This window comes from Pongo abelii, chromosome 16 (assembly GCF_028885655.2).
Source record: "Pongo abelii isolate AG06213 chromosome 16, NHGRI_mPonAbe1-v2.0_pri, whole genome shotgun sequence".
Lineage (NCBI taxonomy): Eukaryota > Metazoa > Chordata > Mammalia > Primates > Hominidae > Pongo > Pongo abelii.
The window spans coordinates 51,186,255-51,201,260 of NC_072001.2; the positions used below are offsets into that span (position 1 = coordinate 51,186,255).

At 38.2% G+C, this 15,006-nt stretch overlaps 1 protein-coding gene across 1 annotated transcript in view; it reads left to right on the forward strand.

Annotated features, from left to right (window-relative positions):
* Positions 1 to 15,006, forward strand: part of SLC12A1 (solute carrier family 12 member 1) — a 96,633-nt gene that overhangs the window by 62,174 nt on the left and 19,453 nt on the right. Inside the window, exons 19-20 of the mRNA XM_002825416.3 lie at positions 923 to 1,029; positions 5,940 to 6,022. Of these exons, the coding sequence (XP_002825462.2) occupies positions 923 to 1,029; positions 5,940 to 6,022 (190 nt within the window). The remainder of the gene's footprint in view (positions 1 to 922; positions 1,030 to 5,939; positions 6,023 to 15,006) is intronic.

Sequence of the window (15,006 nt, forward strand, 5' to 3'; positions counted from 1 at the left end):
AAGATGCTGATCTTTCTTTCAGTACCAAGTTAGTTTTCAATAGCTCTTTGGTTAAATATGTTGTCACTATTAGTCATTTATTATAAAATTATCATAGAAGACTTGTAAAATAATATTTTCAAGTAGGAATGGGAATATGGACATAAAATAAGAGCAGGGAAAGAAAAGACACAAGTATGAAAAAGAATTATTGAATCCAGAAGAAATGGTAGAAAATTTGAACATGCATACATTCATATGAATTTTTTCACATAAAAAGTGAAGTACAGGGGAGCCATGGCAAAAGGACAAGACATAGCACTATGCAATTCATAGGTGCTTAGTAATATTGTTAAATTAAATTTGATTAACTGGAAGCTGTATGTTGTCATCTAATGAAGGGAAACAACACTTCTGATATGGAAGATGGCTATTAATGATACTGTCATATAAAAGAATTAGGTTTTGGAAACATAATGCAGTCACTCTTCAATAAATAACATAAGTAGAGATTTCAGTGATCCTTTTACATAAGAATTTTCCAAACATGGATTTTATTGCTAATGACATTATGGATATAACAGGTGGAAATGAGCTTTGAACCACTAAGTTACAACGTGCATACCAACAGTTAAGCTGACCCTCACTTGATTTTAAATTATTGAACCATTTTAATGAGTGTGTCAGAAGAAATGCAAATGACTGCTAATTTAGAAAAGCTACATTTGTGTCATCTAAAATCCATTTATAGCTGAGATGACTTAGAATTAATCTTTCTATTTTATGCTTGGGTACAGGCATGAAGGACATGCACTAAAATGTAATCTAATCTTCAGAATCTTCAGAACATTACTTCAGTGCTCCTTTAGACATTATTTTTCATTTGTGCTGGTAGTTTCCCAGTACGGTAAGGATTGCTCACATTTTTATGTCCTCTGTTTAGGCCTCAGGCTTAGGAAGAATGAAACCAAACACTCTGGTGATTGGATATAAGAAAAACTGGAGGAAAGCTCCGTTGGCAGAGATTGAGAACTACGTGGGAATCATACAGTAAGTGATGGCTTTCAAGACGTGTTCTTGTTTATAAAGCACTAAGCAGGGCAGTACATAACTTGTACTGCACATAACACTGTTGTGTCAGATTAAATTGCCTGAGAAGAGTACATTCCCCTGGTACTCTGACTTCTTTCCCAAGGTGAAAAAAACACCACCAATAATAGAGTTTGAGGGAATCAGAGTGTCAGAGGAGGCAGGGTGAGAGAAACACCAGTGTCAGAGGAAAAAGTAAATGTTTAGAGTTACAACCTTAAAATCTATTTACAAGATTAAAAGCAAAGCACAGCTAAGCAAGGAGAAATTTTTCTTTCAAAACACCTGGAATCTTGGGTTGGCTGGTGTCTCCAATTCAGTCATTGTCTTCTTCTGAGCCTCTGATAATTCTTTCACAATCCCAGAGCCCTATATCTCCCTCTGCTAAGAGGCTCCCATATGCCAGGTGCTTCTGCTACCAGGTGGAGCATCATCGGCTTGTGCACAGAATGTGAGTTTCTGGTGGTATATAACCTCTAATAGCTAGATATTTGAGGAGACTTAGGATATAAGTAATAATGATAGATCTTAAAGGACTAGCAGGCCACAGGCTAATGTCTTTAACATGTATTATCTCATTTAATTCTCATAAGAAGATTTCAAAGGAAGTACTAATATTTTTTCCCATTCTACAAGTGGAGACAAAGACATTAAAAATTAAGTAGCATGCTGAAAAATCTCAGCATTTAGTGACAGAGCTGGAATTCCAACCCAGGACTATCCAAATTCAGAGTTGAAACTCATCACTATAACGCTATGCTTTCTCTATATATTATATACTCCAAAACAAGTGTTATATATTTTATACTATATTTGTTATATATTACATACTCCAAAGTATTTTATATATATATTATATACTCCAAGTATATATATATTATTTATATATATACACATACACACAATTTTGGAATCTATAATATATAATACTTATGTGTGTATGTGTGTGTATATATATATACACACATAAGTATTATATATTATAGACTCCAAAATTGTGTGTATATATACACACACACACACACACACACACACAGTTTTGGAGTATATAATATATAATACTTAGAGTATATATATATATACACACACACACACACACACATAATACTTGGAGTATATAATATGTAATATTTGGAGTATACATATATACTCCAAGTATTACCTGGCTTAGTTTCTTCCTTTGAATAAGAGAAAACAAATTCTACACATACAGAGAGAAACACTGTAGAAAGTCGAGCCTTTCAACCAGGCACGGTGGCTCACGCCTGTAATCCCAGCATTTTGGTAGCCCGAGGCGGGTGGATCACCTGAGGTCAGGAGTTCCAGACCAGCCTGGCCAACATGGTGAAACCCCGTCTCTACTAAAAATACAAAAATTAGCTGGGCATGGTGGTGGGCACCTACTCGGGAGGCTGAGGCAGGAGAATTACTTGAACCTGGGAGGTGGAGGTTGCAGTGAGCCAAGATTGCGCCACTGCACTCCAGCCTGGGCAACAAGATTAAAACTCCATCTCAAAAAAAAAAAAGAAAAAAAAGTTAAGCATTTCTTCTAAGCTTGAAAATACTTAATCAGACTCCAGAGGGGCAATGTTAGCTATGCCCAAAAGCCATCTTTTGTGTCAACATCTCTGGAAATGGAAGGTTTTCTGTGTCTGGGATCTGGCTGCACTTTGATTTCAGACCACAGGGTACATGACATACCCTGAGAGATACAGCTGAACTTCAAAGTTCACCCTATCCAAGGAAAACAAGTATACGCTTAGCACTTCTTAAAGCAGACTATTTCTTCTACCGCTTGTTATTATAATCATAACATTTATCATTATATTGAGCAGATTTATGCAACACATTAACAAAAGCATTCTTAGTTCTATTAAAAGGAAGCATAAGAAAATAACTTTTATCTTCTGAAAGTACAGGAATTACTGAACAAACCAATTCACTCAACAGTCTTTCTAATGTGAGGAACCTATATATTAAGTGCATTGTGTTTTCCAAACGTATAAACCCTGGGTGCCACGTGCTGTCATCTGGCTCCTGCTGGTGCTATAAGTTCAGTAAGTTAAGGCTAAACCAGGTGATCGGAATCAGAATTTTACCAGGCTCAGCAAACAGTATTTTGATATATTTAGAATCATAGTCAGTTGCTGATCAGACATTCTTGAAATTGACCAGATCTGTCCTCTGTTACCCAGATTCTTCAGTAAAATTTCATCTTCACCTTGGGGAACAAAAGGGATGCAGGCGGGGGAAAAGAGCAAATAGGAAGTAATGTGTAAATCTTCAATGAAATAGTCCATTATTTGATACAGAATTACCTCGGACTGTCTCCCAACCTCCCTACCACCGCAAACATTCTAGAAATCCAAAGGGAGCAAAATAGTCAAACCCAGTAATACTGAACCAAGGAGGCCTCTGGCTTTTACGACAAATTAATAATAGATCTCCTTGGTAATAAAGTTCAATATTAAGGTGACCCAGATTTGTACTAGTATAAAACCTAGCTGGACTGGTAAAGTTAAATGACTTTTCTAGCACAGCAATGGGGCTAATAATGACAATCATGTATCCATATTACATTTCTCTTTCTAATTTTTGTGGCTTTATGACTTAAATCACAGTATTATTGTTAACACAGGGGTATTATTATAAGACTATAGTATTTTACCATTTTTCTTTGAATAAAAGATTTTAAATGTCTGTAATATTCTTAAGTATGGTTTAGTTTTTTGTTTGTTTTTTAAGACAGAGTCTCGCTCTGTTGCCCAGGCTGAAGTGCAGTGGTGCAATCTTGGCTCACTGCAACCTCCAGCTCCCAGGTTCAAGCGACTCTCCTGTCTCAGCCTACCAAGTAACAAGGACTACAGGTGCACACCACCATGCCCAGCTAATTTTTATATTTTTTAGTAGAGATGGGGTTTCACCATGTTGGCCAGGTTAGTCTTGAACTCCTGACCTCAGGTGATCCACCACCTTGGCCTCCCAGAGTGTTTGGATTACAGACATGAGCCATCTTGCCCAGCCAAGTATGGTTTAATTTTAATTAGAATTTGTATATATTAGTTTTCAATGGCTGCCATAACAAATTACCTCACATTTAGTGGCTTAAAACAATACTTTAGGCTGGGTGCAGTGGCTCACTCCTATAATCCCAGCACTTTGGGAGGCCAAGGTGGGCAGATCACTTGAGGTCACGAGTTTGAGACAAACCTGGTCAAGATGATGAAACCCGACCTCTACTAAAAATACAAAAATTAGCCAGGCGTGGTGGTGCACACCTGTAATTCCAGCTACTCAGCAGGTTGAGGCAGAATTGCTTGAACCTGGGAGACGGAGGTTGCAGTGAGCCAATATCACACCACTGCGCTCCAGCCTGGGTGGCAGAGCCAGACTCTGTCAAAAAAAAAAAAAAAAAAATCTACACTTGATTATCTTACAGTCCTGTCGATTAGTCTGGCACGTGTGGGCCAGGCTGCATTCCCTTCCGGAGGCTCTAGGATAAATTTCTGACCTTGCCTTTTCCAGCTTCCAGAAGCTCCCCTCATGTGGGTGTGGCTCAGGAATGCCTTCCTCAATCTTCAAAGCCAGCGACGGCTGGTCAAGTTCCTCTCACACCACATTACTGTGACCTCCTTTTATGCCTCCTAATTTCACTTTTAAGTACCCTTGTGATTACTCTTGTCCCATCCAGGTAATCTAGGATAATCTCCCCAACCCAAAGTCCTTAACCTAATCACATCTGCCAAGTCCCTTTTGCCATGTAAGGAAGTATATTCACAGGTTCCAGGAATTAGGATACTTTGAGGGTGCATTATTCTACCTAACATATAATCCAGATTTTTTTGTGGAGCACATTGTCTACTTTTTATTATTGAGGACAATCAGAAACAAGATTTGTTTATGAGGAATTTACTTTGTGACAGCTTGTGCCAGAATGGACCTACCTATTCTGTTAAGTAAAGATTATTTATGGTTTGGATTTTGAGTGGATATTCATATTGCATCAAACTTATGTATACCAAATGAAAATTCAGATTTACCTAGGCCATTGGAAACTGTTTGCATATGGTGGGACAATTGTTTCTGGGGTAGGATGACCTAATGGCAAGAAGTCATTAAGTTTTAGACCCATAGAAGTATAAACAAAGGACCTCCCAATGAAAAAAACTTAAATGACTCAAAGTATTAATTGACTTGCTTCCATATTTAGCACCAGAGAAAACATTTATCTCTTAAACTTTAATCTCTTCAAACAGAGATAAAAGAAAGACAGACTTTATTTCTCTTCTAGGTAATCTAATTCCTTTGGGTTGAATACAGAGAAAACACAAGAGCCAGTACGTAGAGTTGCCATGAAAAAGCATTGCTCCAAATGACCGGTTTAGAGTCAATTCTGAAAATTCTATAGAGGAACTGGAGACATTTCTAACCATGAACTTGATGTCAGAAATGTTACAGAAGTCCTTCTGGGAGGTGGCCAGGTTGGGGGTGGTGGCTAATCATTTCAAAGAGTCTTTGCAGTCTGTAAACTCTCTGTTCTAAATATACCAGTGATTGTTTTGCTCACTGTATAAAAGGTTCGATTATTTTTAAAAGATGCAACAAGCTCTTAATCAAAATTCTGATTTATAGTATTATTTGAACAAATTGGCTAAAGTGAATAATTTAGTTACCTCTACCCAAAATATACTTTAAAAAGGCATAGGGGAAGAACAAACAAACAAACAAATGCATCAGCTGTTGGCTATATTCTAAGGTGGATTTTAATAGTTTCATTATATCAAAATCCTAGAAGCAAGTGTAATACTAGTCCAAAGCTTGAGGATTAAAAGAGCCATTTAAAACGCTGACTGCTTTGCTTCCTCTTTCAGTGATGCATTTGATTTTGAGATTGGCGTGGTTATAGTCAGAATCAGCCAAGGATTTGACATCTCTCAGGTTCTTCAGGTGCAAGGTATGTACTTTCTTTATTCAACCAACAAGTATTTATTGAGCACCTACTTTGTGCCTGACATTGTTATGGGATACAGCAGGGCACAATATAGACAAAACTCCTTGACAGTGGAGCTTACATTCTAGTGCTACTCGTAGTGCATATAGTTCCCCCAGTATTTTCTCCAATGCTAAGACAAGTAGCCTTTGCCCTGCTAACCAGAAATATAGAGGAATTCAAGGTAGTCATCAATTATTTTTCTTATCATAAGACCACAAAGCCAGCATCAAGGAAAATAAACACCTTCAGTAAAATAATCTGCCAAATTAATTTCTGCAAGATGTTTCAGAAAATGAAGATTAATTCTTTCCTCAGAAAAACACGTATTTTGCTTTTGAGAGTCTATGAACTGGTTTGTAGCTAACATGGAAATGAGCCTGAATGTATCATGCTGTGAATCACCAATCTAAGTCAGAGGCAGAAACACTAATTCAGATGAGTGACTCTTTGTTTTTTCCCTGTAGAGAATTTGGTATACTTGCTTAGTCTTAGAATTTAAACATACTCTTTTGTGTATGAAATAAAGAACATATTGATATACTTACTGAAAAATTAGCACAAGACATGAATTCATGATTTACCTCTTCCGCTGAGCTTCACGACAGAGTCCACTTACAACACAACATTAAGAAAAAACGATGCTTTTCTGGTGCCTGTTATGTACCAGGCATAGTGTAGGTGCAAGTGGTGCTGGGTAGACTAAGATTAATAAATTCTGTCGGTGCCCTCAAGAGACACGCAACCTAGTAAGGGAAGTAGATCAATTATTAGAATTATAATAGGTATAAATAAGGAATTATGGGAAAGAAAGAAGGGGCACCTAACTCACTCCAAAAAAGCATTCTGGCGAAAATTACCTTTGATTTGAGATGCACTGGATGAGTAGGAGTTAACCAGACAAAGTTGAGGGAGAGAAAAGTAAGGAGACAGTTTGGAGAATGCATTCCTGACAAAGAGGAAAGCATTTGTAAAGGTGAGGACATGAGAATAGAGAGGAATGGAATATGTAGACAACCAAAAGCAGATTCATGTTACTGAATTGAAAAGTAGGAAGCCGACAATAGTAAAATATGAGGCTGCCACTATAAGGAGGATCTAGACTGTAAAAGCCTCATTTGCCATATTAAAAAGATGGATCACATTCTGTAGATAATGAGGAACCATCAGAGAGATTCAAGTGAGGGAATAACGTGGTCAAATTTGGATTTTAGATCTCATGCTCTTTCGGTTATATGGGGCATGGACTCAGGACTAGAATGGAAATAGACAAATCAAAGAGTTCTACAATAATCAAACAAGACAAGGTGACAGCTTGAACTAGGGCAGCCTCAGTAGGGATGGAGAGAAAAGAACAGAATTGAAAAGTATTTCGCAGGTACGAAGAGCAGCGTTTGGGAGTTGATTGAATGTGTGGGATATGGGAAAGGGAGGAGTAAAGAAAAACTCCCTGGCTGACTGGATGAGCCAATGGAAATGGGAAATGCAAGAGGAAGTATAGGTTTAATGAGGAGATGCCCGGCTCAATTTCAAACAATCTCCTGTGGGAAATCCTACGGGAAATGTCTAATAGGCAGTTAGACAGTCCTCATCATAAAAGAGAAATCTGAGCTGGAAATACAGATTTAGGAGATGTTATGGGCTGAACTGTGTCTCCCCCACCAAATTCATACGTTGAAGTGCTAACCCCCAGGACCTCGGAATGTGACTGTATTTGGAGACAGGGTCTTTAAAGAGGTAATTAAGGTAAAAGTAGGTTATTTGGGTGGGCCCTAACCAATATTACTGGTGTCCTTATAAGAAGAGATTAGGATACAGACTGAGGGGTGATCATGGGAAGACATGATGAGAAGGCAGCTATCTTCAAGCCAAGCAATGAGGCCTCAGAATAAAATCAATCCTGCCGATGCCTTGACCTTGGAATTCTGGCCTCCAGAATTGTGAGGAAATAAGTTTTTATTGTTTATGACACCCTGTCTGTGACACTTGTTATGGCAGCCTGGGCAGACTAATACAGGAGACATCATGGCTAATGTGGATTGAAACCACCATCCTAGAAAATAGAACTCAAAGACTGCGTGTAGCCAAGGACTCCAAAGTGTAGGAAAAAGGCCCCAAAGAAGAGAAGGAGAGGTCAGAAAGGTGAAGAAACCAGAAGTCTGGGATCAGGTAAACCATGGGAGTACAGTGCTCAAAATGGGGAGAATAATCAACATTGCCAAATGCAGCAGAAATTTACAGTAAGATCATGAATCAAATGGAATTGGCATGACACAGGTAATCTTAGTGAGAGCAATTTCTGTAAAGCAGGGTTATCAGAATCGAGATTGCAGTGGGTTGAGGAGAGACTATCGGATGAACAAGCAGAGAATATGGATGTAGCCAACCCTTCTGAGAAGCTTGAATGGTAACAAGAGGAATGAGATTGAGCAGGCTTACTGTGGGGAGCCTATAGATCTCTGGGAGATCAAATCATGTTTCCAGACTAAGGAAATGGCACAAGAGAGTGCAAAAATTGAAGATGTAGGCAAAGAAAGGGGCGACCCACAGAGTAAGATCCAGGAGGAACAGAAAATTGAGGGAAAGGCATGAATGGAAGAGTTGGCCTGAAACATAAAAAAAAAACACTTCATCTAAAATTGGAGCAAAGGAGGTGAGGACTGATGATGGGATATGTGGATGTGTGAGAGTAGAGTTGTAAATTGAAGAAGATGATGCACAATAGTCTCAATTGTTTCTGTTAAGCTGGAGCAATGGTTTACTTCTAAAAGCAAGAGAGGAATGGTTTAACTGAGAATGAGAAGAAACTAGTAAGCATTTTAAAAAGTCATGATGGAGAATGAAAAAGATCAGCAAGAACTGATCAGTGTACAACAGTGAAAACCCAGTTGTGGTTGTCCAGTTTTCTCTGGCAGCATGAAGTCTCCAAGGTACAGGAGCAGCATCAGGGTATTTCTGAGAGTAGGTTCAGCAGACAGAAAAAATAATTCTTAAGGGCTATTGCCTGATCGATTCATATTCTATTTGCTGGTTCATTATTGTCTCCGTCAAAACAGGAAAGAATATGAGTGGATTAGGTGAATTTTCTGATGCGACCATTCTGGTATGTTGTAGGAGAAGAGGAGGACGAAGAAAAAACTAGAGATCCAGTGTTTGTATAAGACAGAGAGCTACTATCTGATTATGTATACTCTATGATAATGAAGCATTAAAAAATAAAACTGCGAGGAGAGTGCATCCTATGCGAAATTGTAGCACAAAAAGTTATCTCTTGGTGCCTTTAACCTTCCTTTTTATGCCCCTTTTCTTCTTTATGGACATTTTAAATCTCCAGATCAGAAATACTAACTCCCACTCAGTGAGTATTCACTATTAATGTATATTCCCTCCTAGTAGAACTTAATACTTTAGTAGCAACAATAGTTAAAATATTTGAGCACTTACGTGAACCCGGGAGGCGGAGCTTGCAGTGAGCCGAGATCGCGCCACTGCACTCCAGCCTGGGCGAAAGAGTGAGACTCCGTTTCAGAAAAAAAAAAAAAAAAAAATTGAGCACTTATTATGTGCCATCTATTATGCTTCATGTTCACACATAGCATTTATCATCCCAGCTACCCTATCAGGAGAGCATTATCATTGTCCCCATTTTACAACTGGTAAAATGGGGGCTTACCCAAATTCACAAGGCTAGTCATTGGTACAGCTGGGATTCAAACCTGTATCTGTTTGAAGCCCCTATTTTATCTTTGAAAAAGAAGAGCTAGAGAGGATGGTGACATATAACGAGAGGCAATGGTGAAATCTGAGCTCTGGAAATGAGGCAAAGCTGTTTCTATGTGTTCCTTAAGACACCCAACAAGGGGGCTGCCTGTCTATGGTAACATAGACCTGACTTTGAGGACAATTACAAGTACTTAAAATTAAGAGAACTGTTGTGTTGCAAACTTCCTAGGTTTTAATTTTTTTTCCTGGCTTTTGTGCTATAATGTTTTCCATCTAAAAATGAGAATGCAAAATGTAACTTGTATTTAGATTACACATTTGCTTTGTGTGTTATGTTGATCTCTTCAAGCTGAAAGATGTGATGTAGCTGAAAAGCATTGCTCCCACCCCTCATTGTTCCATCTGCCAAGATGCATCATCAATTTACTTCTATAAAGCAATACAGCAACCAAGTTTTGCAGTATTTCTCAAAGAATCCTGGCAGTGAACTGCATCCCCTTTTAATTTCCCAAGGGTTGTATCCTATTTAAATAAACTTTGATGTTTGAAATATTTCTGCTTCTTAGTCAAGAAAGGGAAAATACAATTGGATGCTAATAAAATAATTACAAGTACCAACTATCTAGGGTAAACAAAGAAAAACAATGTTACACAAATACATGAAGAACATGCAGAAAAACAACATAATGATAGAAATTAACTTTCCGCCACATTTCCATGCATTGTTTTGAGGTTTATGTAATTTATGACACAAACCTCTGATTAGATTTTGAATTGGAAGAAATAAACTTGCATTTCATTATATTATGCTGTAATTCAGGGCCTAATAAATCTTAAGTATTGCATTATACTGTGTTAATGATTATCATCATAGCTTTTCCAACACAGGCACCACAGTGTCATCACAGATTATAATTTAAAGGAAATATTAGCAATTCAGAGTGCCCATATACTGTAGTTAATAAAGCAGTGAATAGAAATCAGCTTTATAGATAATTTACCAGCTAATGACAATTATTTTTATATTGTATCACAGGCTTATGTGAGAATAACTTTTAATATAAATAAGATCGATGCTCATAACATTGTAACTTGTATACTGTAGCAACTCATCCAATACTGATGACTGATAGTGTCTCTTAATAAATTATTGCCTGACAACACACACAAAAAAGGCATGATATTTCATACTGCTCACTTCCCAGAGGTATTTAGCAAGTTTTCCAACTACAACAAGGAGTCAAAATTGTACTGGTAAGAAATAAAGTGATGGAACATGATTTGCAAAATATTGTGGTCAAGTATTCCATGTAAGTACAGCATGATTTGTGACCATCTCAGAGCACGGGGATACTGCTGTGTCTGATCGAGTGGCTTAGCAAAATAAAGACAGATAGCAATGTAGTAAATAATTACTTGATTAGAAGGCAACCACTGCAGGATTGCTTCCTGCCTTCAATTCAACTAGACTTCACCTGGGGTACAGCACATTGATTCATATGAGCATTTACAGCTTTGAGCTGACTGACCAAGGAAAGAATTACAACTTAATAATTAATAAAGAAAAAGGATGCTGTAAAATGGGAAGGGATTCCATTACCCAGTGGGTTTCCCTGCTCTCCCTTCTGGTGTCAGATAATTAACAAATCTCTATCCTTAAGATTCAAAGCAGATTGTAATTTGTAGACCTCTGCCTATTTCTAAAAGACATCTTAAAAAAAAAAAAAAAAAAAAGACTGGAGACATAACATTTGAAGCAATCTTGATAAGTAAATTGAGTTTCAAAAAATAGTCACTCCAACTGGGTACCATATAATCGATTTATAAAGCACTTGAAAATACAGTAACTACTATTCAAAGTACTTTTGGCATTTACATGACAGTATGGCTCAAGAGTCACTCTTAGTTATTACTATGAAAACTGTTTGGGATGTGGATGACAAAATTGATTAGAAATCTACCCTCAACTGAGAGAACCTACAGGTCTGAGCTTTTTCTTCCACCATCATAACTTCAGGTTGAGGTTATAAACATCTTGAAAAGAGAGAAGGGCAGGCGTGCTCTCTATATCTCTATCTCTATTTCTATATCTCGATCTCTATCTATCTATCTCTATCTCTATCTCTCAGTAGCAATGTGGCCTTATAAACTACGACATACTACAGAATTATCTAATGTATTCAAGTTCCCAGTAGTTACCATGAAAGGATTTCCAGGTGGTGGTCTTTTCCAGGGAAAAGTCCCCTCTCCTTCCCCATTTGCCTCTCATGCTTCCATTTCCCAGGCTCTTATCTCACTGGTCCCACCTTCTGTCCTCTATCTCCCGCTTTTTTATATAACTTTGTATACAGTATTAACTGCACTTCTTTCAAACATTGTCTTTTGTACTTACCACACACACTTCTCACATCCCCATTCTTCACAACTCTGTACTTGTTTTTCTTCTTTTATAAAGACAGTACTTTCAAAACTATTGAACTGAATTGAACAGCATTGATCTGTTCTTTAATTTATTACAACATACAATTCTCGAGTGCCTGTTGGTGCAAACATGGTTCCAGGTAATAAACGGGAGGGGTGGCACCATGAAGAACATGGGAGGGATAACATGAGGTCCAAGCATAGGGTTTGGAATAGACAGACCTGGATTTGGATCCCAAATTTGACATCTTTTGTCTGTGTGATGTTGGTCAAGTTACCCATCCTCTCTGTGTTTCACTTTTTGCATTTTCCAATGGGAATAATTATAGTACCTACGTCACAGATTTGTTGTTTTGGATTAAAGAATTTGGTGGCTGCAAAGTGTTTAGCATTGTACTTGGCATACAGTAAATTCTCAATAAATGTTGGTGATGAAAAATGGCGTAAGTTCTGCCCTCCAGGAGTCTGGAGTCCATTGTGAATAAGATAGACATCCAAGTCACACAGTTATAGTAGTTAGTGCAATAAAGGTTTAAGCAAGGTATTACGGAAATATAGAGGAGATTGATTCTGATTGAGAAATTTGGGGATGGTTTTTGAAAACATGCAGACTGGGTGTTCCTTCAACAAGCAGCTATTGTGATCAAGGCATATCACCGAAGGAGAAGGGAGAAGAGGGATAAACACTAGAATTGGGAGCAGAAGACTTGGGTCACTAGCTGTGCTACCTTGGACAAATCACTTGAACTTTCTGAGGCTTTTTGGTAAAATGGGGAGAATAATACCAACTCTGCATGCATCCCAGTATTGGTATCAAATGAGATACTATGTAGAAAGGGCTTTGTAATTTCTGAAAATTAAAAATGTAGTCGTGATGGTGGTGATGATAGAATAAATAACTTTTATTGTCTGGCTAGTGGAAATCAACTTATATCCATTCGTTCATACTCTCTTGGCTGACTCCCCTTGTGGCTAATGGTATGCCTTTGCAAGTCATCTGGCCAGTATTTCTGTTGACAAAAATGTTTAGACAAAGTCTACTCTTAATTTCCCTGCATACAAACAGAGGCAAGCAGTACACCAGATAGATCATTCAGAAGAACAGATAATCAAAACATCACTTCTGTTTAGTGTTGAAATGCAAAAAGGAAGGAGTGCACAGAAGGAGACCTTAGATCACCTACCAAGTGAATAATTAAGAATTAACTTGAATAAGAACTTGCGAAAATCACTATGCAAATGGGAATCACACCATGGTATGGATCTGAAAATCCAAGATGGCAAAGCAAGCTGATTTTAGCCTTTAGAATAAATACTCTCTGTAATCTTCTGTCTCTATCATCTTTGAGGAAACTGCTACATCTAAAGCATTCCAGCAAAATTTGGTTTTGTCTCTCAGGCCTGCAATTTTGCAGCTTGCTCTGTTCTGGATGGGCTGTGCACATACCTTCAAGCAATTGTTGGAATCGCTCCCAGTTCACTCAGCCCGCTGACTCCATTACAAAAGAGGATTTATCTTTCTTTCCCTCTTTGTCCAAACTAGAGGACAAAGAGCATGGCAACCAGTGGCTAATCACAGGGCCCACTGGAGCCTGCCCAAAAAAAGAAAAGAGAAGAATCCCCTCCCAGGGCAGCCCTTACAGTTGCCACATCAGATGACTGCAAAGAGCAGGTTACCCCATAAGTGGCCCCTGCAATACCTCAGAAGACAAAATAACAGCTAGGGTGCCGTCATCCAGGACAGTGACAACAAAGTCTGGGTACCAGTGCTGCTGCTCTAGTGCAGCCTTCCATATAGAACCGTATCTTTAGGGTCCTCCTTTTAAAATGACATGTTGGATGGGCCATGATTTTGGGGGATTAACTTAGCCCATTACACCATGTGCCTGAGAGTGTTTAGGTTTATCTGATGATAAAGCGTAGGAAGGTAATAAAACAACTCTGAAATAATAAAAATAAGCCACAGGAGGAGGGTCTTCATGGTGGGAAGCATATGCAGATCTCTTTGCATATGAACCCTGTAACTTGCTGGGTGATATCAGGCAAGTCACTTAACCTATTAGTTTCTTCATCTACAAAATGAAGATGATAATAGTAGTAAATATCTCAGAGTTGTTTAGAAAGGAATAAAATGCAACACATTCCCTGGCACCCAAAGAGTGTGCAATAAATAGCAACTGCTAAAATAACTCCCAGGCATCTCAAAATACTCAATTTGTTTTGCATAACTAGGCCCATTTCCAAAAGTTGCATAAATATACTGCCTACAGAATGTAGTTCTTGCTCTGTTCTTTAAGGACCTCCAAAACACTGTGCAGAAACTTTGTTTATTCTTTTTGCAAAGCTTGGGGGGTGGGAAAAGGAAAGGGTTACAGTTTTCCATTTCACAGACGGGAAATCCGAGGCATAGAAAAAGTAAATTACTTGCTTAATGTCACATAAAGCCAGCAGCAGAGCTGTAATCGGTTGTGACCCCACAGTGCAATGCAGCTTGTCTTCACCTTTCAAAAGTCAGGGGTAAGCAACTTCTGTCTCAGCTTTAATACCATCAGTCTAATTTCTCAGATTTTCTATAGCTGCTGATCTTGAGAACCTTTGAAGCTTTGGGGAAATCACATGGGTGATTTGACCTTAAATCTCATGCCACTAGCAAAAGATTAATTGCTAAGACCTGGAAAGGGGCCAGACAATTCTGTGTAGCTGAATAGCAGCTTCGTCTAGGGATGTGACTGTCCTGACAGATTTAGTTAGTACATAATTGATAAATCTAGAGTTTGTATAGCTTCGCTTCACAGATAGATAAG